The sequence below is a fragment of the Ylistrum balloti genome, unplaced genomic scaffold, assembly GCF_031769215.1.
Source record: "Ylistrum balloti isolate Yb309-2 unplaced genomic scaffold, AGI_CSIRO_Ybal_v1 Utg370378, whole genome shotgun sequence".
In the NCBI taxonomy this organism is placed as follows: domain Eukaryota; kingdom Metazoa; phylum Mollusca; class Bivalvia; order Pectinida; family Pectinidae; genus Ylistrum; species Ylistrum balloti.
Window position 1 is genome coordinate 671,081 of NW_026782264.1, and position 13,359 is coordinate 684,439.

General features: G+C 35.2%; 2 protein-coding genes across 2 annotated transcripts in view; both read right to left on the reverse strand.

Moving 5' to 3' along the window:
* LOC132554093 (uncharacterized) overlaps positions 1-9,040 on the reverse strand; it is a 32,629-nt gene extending 23,589 nt beyond the window's left edge. The window contains exons 1-16 of the mRNA XM_060218391.1: positions 8,955-9,040; positions 7,561-7,633; positions 6,991-7,075; positions 6,375-6,661; positions 5,990-6,044; positions 5,135-5,361; positions 4,490-4,620; positions 4,014-4,195; positions 3,599-3,744; positions 2,968-3,300; positions 2,621-2,763; positions 2,318-2,388; positions 2,044-2,204; positions 1,778-1,944; positions 1,078-1,252; positions 186-772 (exon numbers count right to left, since the gene is read on the reverse strand). Coding sequence (XP_060074374.1) covers positions 186-772; positions 1,078-1,252; positions 1,778-1,944; positions 2,044-2,204; positions 2,318-2,388; positions 2,621-2,763; positions 2,968-3,300; positions 3,599-3,744; positions 4,014-4,195; positions 4,490-4,620; positions 5,135-5,361; positions 5,990-6,044; positions 6,375-6,661; positions 6,991-7,075; positions 7,561-7,633; positions 8,955-9,040 — 2,909 coding nt within the window. The remainder of the gene's footprint in view (positions 1-185; positions 773-1,077; positions 1,253-1,777; positions 1,945-2,043; positions 2,205-2,317; positions 2,389-2,620; positions 2,764-2,967; positions 3,301-3,598; positions 3,745-4,013; positions 4,196-4,489; positions 4,621-5,134; positions 5,362-5,989; positions 6,045-6,374; positions 6,662-6,990; positions 7,076-7,560; positions 7,634-8,954) is intronic.
* Positions 9,041-9,379: 339 nt separating this feature from the next.
* Positions 9,380-13,121, reverse strand: LOC132554094 (uncharacterized). The gene is made up of 5 exons (XM_060218393.1): positions 12,966-13,121; positions 11,867-11,954; positions 10,551-10,587; positions 9,863-9,983; positions 9,380-9,541 (listed from the first exon to the last, which is right to left on the reverse strand). Exons 1-5 carry the CDS (start codon positions 13,119-13,121, stop codon positions 9,380-9,382), a joined length of 564 nt encoding a protein of 187 aa, XP_060074376.1.
* Between the last annotated feature and the right edge of the window lie 238 nt (positions 13,122-13,359).

Genomic DNA, 13,359 nt, shown 5'->3' on the forward strand with positions numbered 1-13,359 from the left:
AACCTGGTATACATCCTATCTGATGAACACTAACCTGGTATACATCCTATCTGATGAATACTAACCTGGTATACATCCTATCTGATGAAAACTAACCTGGTCTATATCCTATCCGATAAACACTAACGTGGTATGCATCTTATCTGATGAACACTAACCTGGTATACATCCTATCTAACACTAACCTTTCTCCAGAAAACATGTTTTTCAGATCTGAGAAAGACGACAATGAATTTTTCATTCCGTTTAGGAAATCACTACCAACGTTCTGTGATGAACTGGAGTCGACATTATCTGGTATGTAATTCGGCTCTTTGGTTGGGTCCATCTCGTTGATATCATCGTCTTCAATGCTACTTTCAACTTCCTCAATCTCTTTATCTGCTCCATCTTTTGCCAATGCCTCGACTTCAATTACTTGGTTCATGACTATCAATGTCATTTCATTGCACTCTTCTATCCATTGTGGTATCGGCACAAGTCTGTCCAGATAAGGTGACGGATCCACATAATTATATTCCTCGTCAGGTAAGACAACACCTCCAGTTTTTTGCCTCATAGCTACGTGAATAAAATTTGGCGAACAGTTCGATCTTCCTGCTTTTCCTATCGTTTTACCTGCTGTGAAATATGTTCCGTATGAGGAAACAAATCTATCAGGTTCAACGTTATCTAGAACTATCTCAAACTGAACAAAATCGGCGTCCGATGGTTCAATAAGGAGCCGTGTTGACGATTTTTTGTACACCATCCCATTGACGGGACATCGCACCTAAAACACAACAAATCAAATATATAGATAAAACTTTACCATTGTGTACACTCTAAAATCATACAGTTTGAATACCAAAACCAGAATCTGCTAATTCAACATTCAATTTTCAAAAAATGAAAGTCCGGCAGAGATAGGTTCGTGGCAGCCCTCCTATTCCCTGCTACAACTTACATCAGCAAAGAAATATTCTTGTAATTTAACTACGATATGGAACACAGCATTTATTCATTTACCTCAAAATGATTTTTATAGATTTCAATAATTGCACCACTAGAGGATAAGAATATCTTGTATCCGCTTACTTTCGACCCTCTGTTGAGATGAACGTCCACTCCTGTGGTTTTGTACAATCCCGCAGTCGTTGTAGGCCAAACACCTTGACCACATTGTGCATTTTCTTCCCGTCGGCGTGTAGGAAATTTGATATTAAACTTCGGCCCAAATATCTTTTGAATCATTGATTTTGCTTTGATAATCCTGCAACGGAAAAAATTACAGGGTAAAAGAAAATATGAATTACACATGCCTTTAACATTGTTTTGGTAGATAACGTTTCCACAAACTGTAACGATCGTTGTGTTTGTTAAAGAACTTTTGATTTTTGATTTCCGCTCCTGCTTAATAATTAATCTAGGATTGGTGACCGTAAATAAGATAAATTTTGGTTAGAATTGTTTATTTAAAAATTGTACAAAACTGAGAATCTTTCAATCTGATAGTCTCATTAAGAAAGGTATAATGAATTAAGGATAATGGATTTCGGTCGGAAAACACCTTTACAACATCCTCATTTTGGTAAATATGATGTTTATGTAAACAAAACACAACATCGCCATTTTAACGACTGTTTCTCTTAACAAAATGTATTTACGAAATTGTAATTTTCCGTTTGTTTCATGATTATAACTACTCCCAATGAATTATTTATATAATTGATATCAACTAAATTATGTTATTGAAACACATAAAGGGTTAAACATGGTGTTGGCAAATAACACATACATATCTCTCAGAAATTCATATGTAGACTTGATCCCTTGAACGACATCCATGATTGAACGGAATGTGTCTATAACTGGTTTTGCAACCTCGAATAAAGTCATAAGTGGACCCATGGCATCTTTGAAGTCTTCAATAAGTTCGGCTTTTATCACATGCGCTTGCTCTTCCTATAAATATACACAATCACTTAAAACGTACCATCAGTCAATAATACATTTGATCGCCTTTAAATTTAGATCAAACTTAGAAAAGGATTTCATACTGACCATATGTTGTATACCGTCGGATACCGCCATGGTGAGAAGATCTGATGTGGAGCCCAGTATTCCGTCAGAACCAGGACTAGACAGTCGATCTATAAGCTCTTTCACTTCCGTTATTATGTTGTTAACTTCGTCACCAATGGTCATCCAGTACGGTGTTTTACCTTGGAAACCAATTTATAGCATTATAGTTCCTGGCATACAATACCATACACAATATGCACCAATATAAAAAGAAAATCTTACATGTATTTCTATCGATTGCAAAATAAATTACCTTTCAAGAAGAAACATGCGTCCAGTACTTGATTCTTGACATCTAAGAACATGGATATTGCCATTTTGATGCTGGAAATAATAAAGAATTATAATTTAGTTCTCTGATTAAGATTCAGTTTCGGTAACACAGCAAACATAACGTGATGTAGATGTTAATACATATGTAAACAAAAAGAAATAAAAGTAAAAAATTCTTTATCGTATTTGTTTATTCAACATGTCAAAAATACATATGAAGAAATTCATTATACAAAGTTAATTTCAACGGTCTGTTAATTGCATAATTATACTTTCTGCATACTTCATAATTGCCTGGGTCATTCCATTGATAGCCTGCGAGGGGTTGGAGAGTAAGGACTTAGTGGCAGAAACGATGGTGGCAATGGAATCCATGAACTGCTTTCCTATATATGGTAAAGTAACTGTGACTGCATCGACGACCGTCTAAGGACACGGAAACCGAAAAGTGAAAGTTTAGTACAGGATTTTTGAATAATCAATTACAATTAAGAGAAATATATATTTTTTAACATGTATTAACATATTTTTAAGGGATATCAAAATGGATATCATATTACAAGACATTTTTTAAAAAAAATTTGGTTCTATTCATCGTTAACCATACATGACTATAGAGTAAATACGTACATTGTAAAACCCCATGATATCGTCCCTGACGTCCTCTATAAACGTTTTAACTCGAACTACAAGTCGTTTCATATCGTCCAGCCAGGGTAGTCCTCCAAAGTCGGCCACCTTCCGCATAAGTGCTACAAACTTGTCTGCAGCGGACTTAATTACTTGTGGTAAATTCTTCACTGCCAGAACAAGACTATTAAACATCTTTTGAATTCCTCCATCCCTGAATGTCTGTACCATGTGTTTAAAGTTGTTGACTGCTTTTTTGATTGGGTCTACAGTGTTTTTCATGATGGTGTCAAAAATATTCACCAAGTCTTTGACGTTGTTTATGCCGAAATCCTACCAAAAGAAATATTCTATTAACGTTTGTAATTTTTTTTGCAATATTTAGACTTTATCTGTTTCTCATCGCGTTTTTAAGAATATTATCACGAGTGGCCTGTTTCATTATTAACAAAAGAATACTGCTGTCATAGTATTTAGGTGTTTGTTTGGTTAATACCATAAGAACTTTATAACATTTTTTCATTATGTCGCGAAACATTGAAACTGCATTTTTATAAAGCGAACGTTAAAAATGCCTTTACAACAAATAGACATTTAAATTGTATTATATAAGTTTAGACGTGTTAAGTACCTTGAGGACATTTAAGTCATAGCCGATGTGACCTTGAAAACATACTAAGGCCTTAAAGATGTCAACATGTTTATTCAGGAGACCACAATAAGCCTCTACAAAGGCTTTGTTGTAAGTGTCTATGAGAAAATGACCTTGAAGTGGCTCTGAAATTTAGAAAAAATACAAAACAGCTGCTAATCATACCAAATCAACGATGCACTCGAAGTAATGAAACTCAACAACAAAACATCAACATAAAATAGTCTATCCCTCCAACATTATAAACCGATAAATTTTATGGCTTGGAATAACATTTAAGAAAGACTTGTATTCTTTGACATTTCGCATCTGATTTCATGACAATGAAATAATTCTATCACAAAGCATTTGGAATTACCATATGTTATTTACATCTGTTACAAATCTTATTTACTTAGTTCTAATTCCATCCTGTTTCTGATGTTGAGGCCGAAACCGGCTCCAATGTCGGATGATCCGATAGTTTTTTCCCAATTTATGCCAGGTATCGTTATGGCTATTCGGAACCCACCCGTAAGGTCTATATCAATGATTCCACGTTTCAGCCTCATCAAAGCTGGGTACGAGTAGTTTCGTCTACAATATTTAAACATTTTGCGGCCAAAATTTTCGAACACATGTTATCAGTGATCTTATTATTGCGTTGATAAAGAAGAAAAAAGACATATAAACAATAAATAACAAAGTTGTGATATAAAGAAAGGACAGGAAAAAGATTATGTTGAATATATCTCTAAATAATCTCCACAATCCCGAAGTGTAAATAACAAATAATGTGTTCTGGTTAAGAGATTATATATCATTCTCTCGTGCTGAAAATAATTCATTATTGACCTTATTTCATACATATTTATTGTATGTAAGCATTACGTTAGAACCATTTCATGATGTTCAGGCTGTAGAATCCGTCCTCTAGGATGTTGGGAAAACGCTTTCAAAGAGATTTCTTTCACAAGGTCATGTTCATCGTACAAGGCAGTATGTAGAAGGGCATTGGCACTCTGAAGTCAGAAATTATTAGAAACTCAGAAATACCAAATACTTGTGTAAAACCATTCGTCCTTCAGCATTTGACTCCTAAGTGACATTATCGAAATGAAAACTTCATCTAAAACAGTTACCAAGAGAGGAAAAATGTAAATGTTTTCTTTCATATTAAGAATATCAAAATAACTGCACGAGTAATTAATCACGATTTGAAAAAGTCTGCAAATAGATATATGCATATTTTGCAGCAGTTCCTACGAATGCTAACGTTAAGAGATTAGGTGGTGGTGGAATATTTCCTTTGCGTTCACTACGAACCATGCAGTAGCACTCCTAGTTGACACGTATGCACAACGAAAATTCAGTGCCTCAGCAAGATAAGTTATCATTGAGAAATATCCATATATGGTTACGATCATGGGAAGGAGTTGGTGACTAAGATATAAAGCTTTTAGGATAATTTGAATACAGTGACGTTACATCGAGATATTTTCTGTATAGCATCTGTAAAGTACTGCATTATTTTACTTTGTTACACTTGTAGTGTCGCAAGCTAAGGACAGCTGCGCGCCTCCAGGCAGATGCTCCTTGGTTTGGTTGTAGATATGAGAGTATATGGTCCAAAGATCTCTCCATTCCTGTATTTCCCAAAGAGTTGATGAAGACCAATTTCGTGACGATATGGTTAAGTCTTGGACTATCGACCTCTGTAACGGATCTTTTCTTTCGTTTGTGAAGAAAAGGCGCCGATTTCGCTGAAGGAAGTTTTTAATGAATTTGATGTAATGATAAATGCCATTAACATCTGAAATAGTGCCATATATTTTTTTTCTGCTTTATATCAACATTTTGACCGAATGATACCACTCTACCTAAGATTGACTATCTTAAAATGATAACTTTTCAGTGATATTAGCCGATTGAGATTTCCGTACAAAAAAAAAAAAAAAAAAAAGTTAATGAATTATCTAAATTAAATTACGTTTGATACCGAATGCGTTTCAAGTATTTAAAAGAACAAATACTTCGTAATCAATATAGATGTAAATTCTCTTAATCAATTTTCTCCTTTCCATTTACATCAAATGACATACTTTCATTGTGATGTCCAAGCCAAGATTCCATCTTAGAAACAATGCTGTGTGCCCCTACTGGGTCCGTCTTACGTACGACTTTCGCAAGAGTCCCTAATGTCAAACAGGCCCTCCTCTGTGTCTTTGTTAGAACATCATTCCCTGATATCACAATGTTAAAACCTTAAAAATCCTTAAAATATTGTAAGCATAACAACGTTGTTAAGATTTGTTTCATAACAGTTGCTTTAAAAATACGAAAGAATAATGATTTTGATAACCTTTAGAGTAATTGAAATTTAAAGTTTACCATGAAACTCATTGTCCTTTCCAAAACAAAGATTTTCCACCTTCAAGATTAATTCCTGAAATGAAAAGACAAAAACATGTATAAACCGCAACCACACCGCCTGTTCCCAAAGGAACCGATACCAATAGCTCTTTTTACTCAGAGCTGGTTTATTATTGCCCTGATTTTATTGAATTTGAGTTTGGATTATGTTGACATTATCTTGATGTTTATTGGGTATCCAGAGCTGTAAAATAGGAGGTGAACGATATATCAATTATCTGTGCCATTGACTGATGCTTTTGTTCAATGCTATGATTTAAAATTATCACAGGATTTCATGTCCAAATTATATACGCGAAAACTAGAAAAATTAATAAAAATTAAGAAAGCAATGACAACTAACCGGTAGTGGGTTTTCCAAATGAATGAAAAGTAAGAGTATTCTGCAAGCCTCTTTTTCATTCGAAGTTCCGTTTATGGACAAATATCTAAGCAGCAGCTTCTGTGAAAATGGGTCTCCTCTTCCGCCAATGATATCCATAAACAGATAACGCTGATCAGCACACATCGTATTGTTGTTTTCGCAAACCATGCCCAACTCTCTTGTGGCTAACATTTGGTAGTCCTCTTCCTGTAAACCAAGGATCATGGACCGGAAGTGACGCACACATGCCGTTCTGTTCGCTGCATCTGTTGAAAGAACAGTAATTTCGACAGAATGACATGACCTAAGTATATACTTGATATACTACCATGCGTTGTTGTGTGGAAAACTCGTGTTTGGTAGGATGAAGGTAAATGTTAAGAAACCATATATCTTTATTAAGTAGAAAGCTACCAAAGCACAAGTAGTATTATCTTATCGTTTTTATACGTATAATACAATGTTGACCTTCGTGATACTCTGTGAAGTGGTATACAATCTCGTAGTGTTTGATATATGAATCTGACTGGTGATAATAAAGGCATGTGGTATTAAGTTCCTCAAGAGATCAGTGTGAAAACATTTGATTACTCACGTTTGTTGGTGGCATGGATTCGTATACATAAAAGTGTCGATTTCATTTCCTCATTAATTTCTTGAAGTGTTGTTTTATTTTGTTTCTGAAACAAAATAGTCAATGCTTAGATTTTTTTTTATAAAATATCACATTCAACCTATGGAATGGTCTTTTAATTTATGTCTGATATTCGTTATAACACTAACAAGAACCAGATAAGAAAAACTTCACTTGTGTTACTTTTTCTAGTGTACCTGATATTTCTTTTGCCAGGAATCTTACCTTTATCTGCAGCATCAGGGTAATTTGTGGCAAGCGCAATAGGATAAGATGAAAAAAAAAACAAATTGAAGTTAATCACAATGTTATCCTTCACATCAAGGTATGAGCGATATATTTGTACAATTCCTAATTGGAATTTTAAGATAGATAAAACATTCCCAGAATATTTAAATAAGGTTAGAATTATCAGACAATTACAATTGTATTTCGTTGTAGTGTAAATTAATTGGTTAACTAGTTTTGACGCTATTCTACTGGTTATAGGTTTTATATAAACAAGTTTTATGTTTCTAGATAAATACGTACAAATTTGACAAATATGCTGTCGTTCATCAATGTATTTAGGCTAGCACTGTTGTCCAATTCTACATCATGTGGTCTGTAAGAAAAAACGAAAAACATGTTCGGAAGGTGAAGCAGGGTTTCTTAACAGAGGTAAGGTTTCATCTGATTAGAGTGGTGATGTTTCCTTACATAACACCATAACACCATACATACCAGTCATCTCAGACATATTCACTCCACTCGGATGGTTGGATGGCACAGTTGTAATGCACCCACCTTTCACGTAGTTGTTCGGGGTCCTATTTCCCTCTCAGAAGGTAAGGGGTAACCTACCCGACTAAATGGGTTTTAACCTACATCCGGGCCAGCAAGACAGCAAGAGTGATACGTTCATGTTTTAATTTTCTTGTTTCGCAATTTCAGTTACTCCTGGGTTAACAGAGCTTCTTATGCCATGCATACACACACACACAAGCAAACAGCCTCCCTCACAAACACACGCGAACACTCAGACATATAATAAATTTACATCGGATGATAAATCAAAGAAATAAGTGTTTATACCGTTTCTTTGTTAGTCTCAGCTTGGAAACTGCAGTTGATGAAATACGCGGAAAATCTGAAATTGGAAAAGTGATATAATAACGATTAGCGTGTGTAAAATTTTAAATGTATTTGTTTTCATTTCAGTATGGTTGTTATTACTTTTTCTATTTTCCGAGTTAACTTCGGTGAGTAATGATCAGATTTAAAAATACATTTACCTCCTGATGACCAATCGTGTATCGAGGCGGCATTTACTGCATTGGTACTGAAAAAAAGTGTGTAGATGACAACATCATAACGATTTACATATAAGGACGTACTGACAACAAATTATATCTTTCTTCAGACTTATTTAGTCATTATCAAAAATAAAAATAACCCGTAGCTTTTGCATAATCTGATGACGGCAATTCTAGCCGGAACATGTTAACATTTTGATACACAATGGAAACTAAATGCTGTTTTTGTTTGTTTGTTTTCCCTTATTTTTGTATGAGAATAGCGCTGTAATTACTGCATTAGTTCTGAAATATTTAAATATGAAATACATTTCATATCTTGTCGTTTTGTAGTGATATGAGATTATGTGACATTTTGTAAATGCTTGACGAAGTCCTATAAACACGTGATGTTGAACATACATCGCTTTTGTATTGTCATGAAATATACACTTGTGCTTTGGAGATTTGGCACGCATATAGTTTTTCTTAAGGTAAACCTCTGTTCACGTTTCACTATACCATTATTAGTCTCTATTTGTTGTTCAGCCATAGGGCAATTTTGAATTTACAAAATGTTCATAAATGGACATATCACCTCGTTATGCATAGGATGGTTTAGAAAATGAATTATGTTAAGTATATGCTTACCGTAAATTCTTGGGATCAGATTGGTGGAGTTTAATGGTATCATCTGCTAAAACGTATTTCACCGTTCCGAGACTATTGTAATGCATGGTCTAAATGAATTCAAAAATTGTACGTTAATTGTCGTTTCCTCACTCAGATATCTTTAGGTTCCATGAATTATTGCAGTTTTGATCATATTGTCATCCTTCCATTTTCATACATTATATACCAGCTAATATCAAGGTTTAGTTGACAAAGTACGACAGCTTTATTACAACTTTACTTCATGAATTATCTGTAAATGATCCTGAAAGCATCCTTTTGGTTAAATTTCTGGATATTGTGATATCTAGACAATGAAACTATAGTCAATATGATTATCTATTGACCAACACCTCAATCCATTTCTTCTTATCCACAACCCAGTTAGTATCTCACCATTTTATTCATTTTACCTTGTTGTGATTTCTGAGTACACTGTCACTACTGTTGTGTACTCGTCTCAATATCATTCCCTCAGAACCACGTGACACACGATACTCGTGTTCTAAATCACCGGTATGGTCCACTTCACGGTTTACATATACGCGGGGATGATTCTTGTGTATCTGCAAATTTATGATAGATATAACTATTAAATACATCAGGATGCTAATTTTTGTTTAAATGAAATATAAAATGTCATTACTAAATAAAGGTGAAAGGTTGAATTTTATATCACTGATGTAGGTTAAATAAACGAGAGAAAAGAACAGCTTAACACTCAGAAAACAGTTAGTTACAGATACGAAAACAATTTTGCATCAGGACACTTAACCTCCGAAAATATTCTGTAGAATTGTACTGATGCCAAGCATACAATTTCAGCGTACGCAAAACATTTCATTGTTAAGCGTTTACAACGTGATAAACCAGCATGTGTGACGTACGTTAGCCTTAGCTGACAGAGTACTGGTCAGTACTTTCTTCAGAGCTATCACTTCGTCGTCATCTGCGTGATCATAGTGTACAATAGCAACGGTGCCGTCATCATTCAACCGGAAATAAAACCTGTCGACAAGTGTATTGAAAGAACAGATCACCTCTGTCCATTTCTAGCGAAATATATTTTCAAAGACACTTATGAAATTATATGTGACCAATTCAGTCCTCTACAATGTCTTTATACATTTTATGTAGACGTATTCATTTTATTCAGTTTCCGTTTGTAAGCATGTCCTGGAATTTTATTTTATTCTAGCCGTCTGACTTTAGAAGGTCTTTGCGACAGAGATTGTACTAACAACACACCAGTGAAAAGTACATCTCAATGTGAAAACAGAATTACATACAATAGAGCACAATATGACTCTAACCTCATCATACATCATTGTTCTGCGACTTGCCAGTAATACTAATTGCCTAAATAATTTAAATCTATGTAGCGACTGAAAAAAATCGAAAATAACAGAAACGATTATTAAAATCAGACTAGGAGGTGAATTAGTCCCTAAATTCGAATAATTTTAATATCGTAAACTTTGAATAGAATAACCCAGGTGTTACTGCTGAAATCGATATATATATATATGTATTTAATATGAGTAAATACTAACAACGGAAAGCGTTGATAACTACCTTTTAGATAAGTTCCATTGTTGGGGGTTTTCAGCAACTGGAAAATTGGAATATTTCAGTAATATATCCTTTTTCAATCATATACGGAACTATATCATACTTTGTAGATCGTAAACAAGCATTTGTATCAAATACCAGACCTTGTTTGTTTTCGGGATTATACTAATATGAATTATACATGTTTAATTTGAATTAAAATAGTACCAAAATTGAGAATTATGAAAAAATCATGACGATTCCTTTTGATAGTCGTTTGTACAATAAATATGTATTCTAATTTCTTAACATTATATGAACATTATTGAACACAATTTAATGCATTGCAATACATATTTCAAAAACATTGTATCAATTCATCACTTTGATTAAGAAAATCTTTCACCCGCTTTGGGGTTAGATAGGGGGATCTCAACCCTGGGTGAGGGGGGGGGGTGGAGTTATTAAGTTGTCAAACACGGGTTCTTGCCGAGTATTTGACAGCTTAATAATTCCCCCGAGGTTTGAGATCCCCCTATCTCATCCCAAAGGGGGTGAATGGTTATTTGTCTCTTACCCTGTTTCCCTGCTGAGTGTGAAGACGAAATAGAAACGTGGACAGCGTTTAAATATGTAGTGACGAGACCGTCAGAACCGCGTCACACATTATTGTGATATCCCGCCCACATTATGATTCCCATTAACGGTACAGTTAAACATAAAAATGCATAATATTCATTATATACAACCAATTTTAATGTGAAAGTATTGATCAGATGGCTTCAATATATATATATATATAATTAACACAGATCATCAAATCGATACTTTGAAATGACGTCACGTGATCCATGTCCCTTGCGTTCATTCACTTTTGCTATCGGTGTCAGACAAAGTTACGCGCGCACGAGGCCTCCCGAAATTTCTTTCTTTCCAATTGGCTTAAAAAGTACTTTGAATAACTCCCTATTTGCCTATTACGAACATAGTTTTCCAAATAAACTTTCCGTGTATATTTCCGTAGAGATAGCAGACGAACTAGTGTATGTGTGTGACCTTATTAGGCATAGTAAAAGTAGTTTCACTTCCGGGTAAGGATAGTGACGTCACATAATTGTTAAGAAGGTGCACAGAGCGCGTATAGCTTGTCTCGCCCTAGGGTGAGATAAGGAAATTTCACACCGGTAAAACGTGTGAATATCCCCGTCCAGGTAAGAGAAAAAGTTTTTTCGTCATCCTTTTCCTTATCTATTTTTTATTAATCAACATATTTTGTACTTAAGAATCTATGGGTTTGTGGTATAAATAAATGATCAAGAAATAGATTAAGGTCTACTCACTATAACCATCCTCTGAGTGTTGAACAAAGCTATCCAGCATCAATGAGTGTACATTCTCTGATGAGTGGTTCACAGGTCGAATGCGGAACTGATTAATAATAAAGATATACTTTTGACATTCGTTCATGTATATGTGTATGTAGATTGGGCATTTGGTTAGGACTCATGAAAACAACAAAGAACATACCGACCTTTTAACGTAATTCAGATACGAATTCGGTGAAACAGTGACGATGTAAGAGGAAAATAAAAATAAACACTTCTGAAACTTCTGAGACTTCTGAGGCTCGGAAAAAAACGTACAAGGAGAATGTGTTCACGTGTTCAGGGAGAGTAAGTGCAATCTGCTTCATCGACGACACCCACCATGTAAATCTTGGTCAATCCAAGTAAGTAATGTCACGTTCTAAATGAAAAGAAGGTAAACAACAACGGAACCACCAAGCAAACTAACGAGTATTAAACACGTTCAGTTTCATATCGTGCATATAACATTTCTAAATGAGATAATTGCCACGGCCATACAACTTCCAAATAATCGGCGTCAACCTGCATTTCTCGAAACCAAATATTGTGAATTTGTCTCACAGTTGACGATTTCTCGCCAAAAAAATCGTGATACTGTGAACAGGCCCAAGAATATCGGATCAGCTGCGACATACCAACAACAAAGATTCTGAATGTAGGAATACTGCTTATTAGAAATTGGTCGGATGGCGAAGTGGTAACGTACTCGCCTTTCACCTAGCCGTCCGGGGTTCGACTCCTGGAACGGCCGTGAAAAGGTAAGGGTAACCTGCCCGACTACGTGGGTTTTCCCGGGTACTCCAGTTTCCTTCGACAGTAAGACCCCTCACGCGCTTACATCCGGGCCAACAAGCGTGATTAGTATAAATTGAAATAACTTGTTTCGTTAATGTTGTAAAATAAATATTGTTTGTATTTTTTTGGTCGTAAAGTGATGCATACCAAAGTCTTTCCTTCATTATAGTAGTAAATGATGCATACCAAAGTCTTACCTTCATTAAGGTAGTAAATTGACGTATACCAAAGTCTTACCTTCATTATCGTGGTAAAATGACGTATACCAAAGTCTTACCTTCATTATGGTAGTGAAGTGATGCATACCAAACAGGTCTGACCTCGAGGAATAGGTATAGAAATGGTCGAAACCCTTCTCGAAGTAATAAAACATCCCTGGCTGTACAAGGCAGCATACCACTAGGGTAAGATACCCTGGGTGTAGGGAGCCCATTATCCAAGACTTTGTAAGGGCTCGACTGTCCACCTCTCCTACAGGAAACCACGCTGATCACCTTTACAAATAGTTATGTTGTAATAGCTGGGTTGTTGTATCAGGTGGGCGGGGCCTACGGTAACCAATGCCTTCTTTTACAAGTGTATAGAGCATAACCCAAATCTGTTGGCTCATATTTCTGTTTTATGGGCTGTGTTTACAGCAATACATGACTTGATAAAATAGACTAAGACAT

Bases quoted from the DNA above. Each gene is read 5' to 3' on its own strand.
- LOC132554094 (XM_060218393.1), bottom strand. From the start codon at position 13,121: ATGGGCTCCCTACACCCAGGGTATCTTACCCTAGTGGTATGCTGCCTT. The intron at 11,955-12,965 runs GTAAGACTTTGG...ATTATTAATCAG, and splicing joins ACTTCACTACCATAATGAAG to TTCCGCATTCGACCTGTGAA. The intron at 9,984-10,550 runs GTAGTTATCAAC...ACTTGTCGACAG, and splicing joins CAATGGAACTTATCTAAAAG to GTTTTATTTCCGGTTGAATG.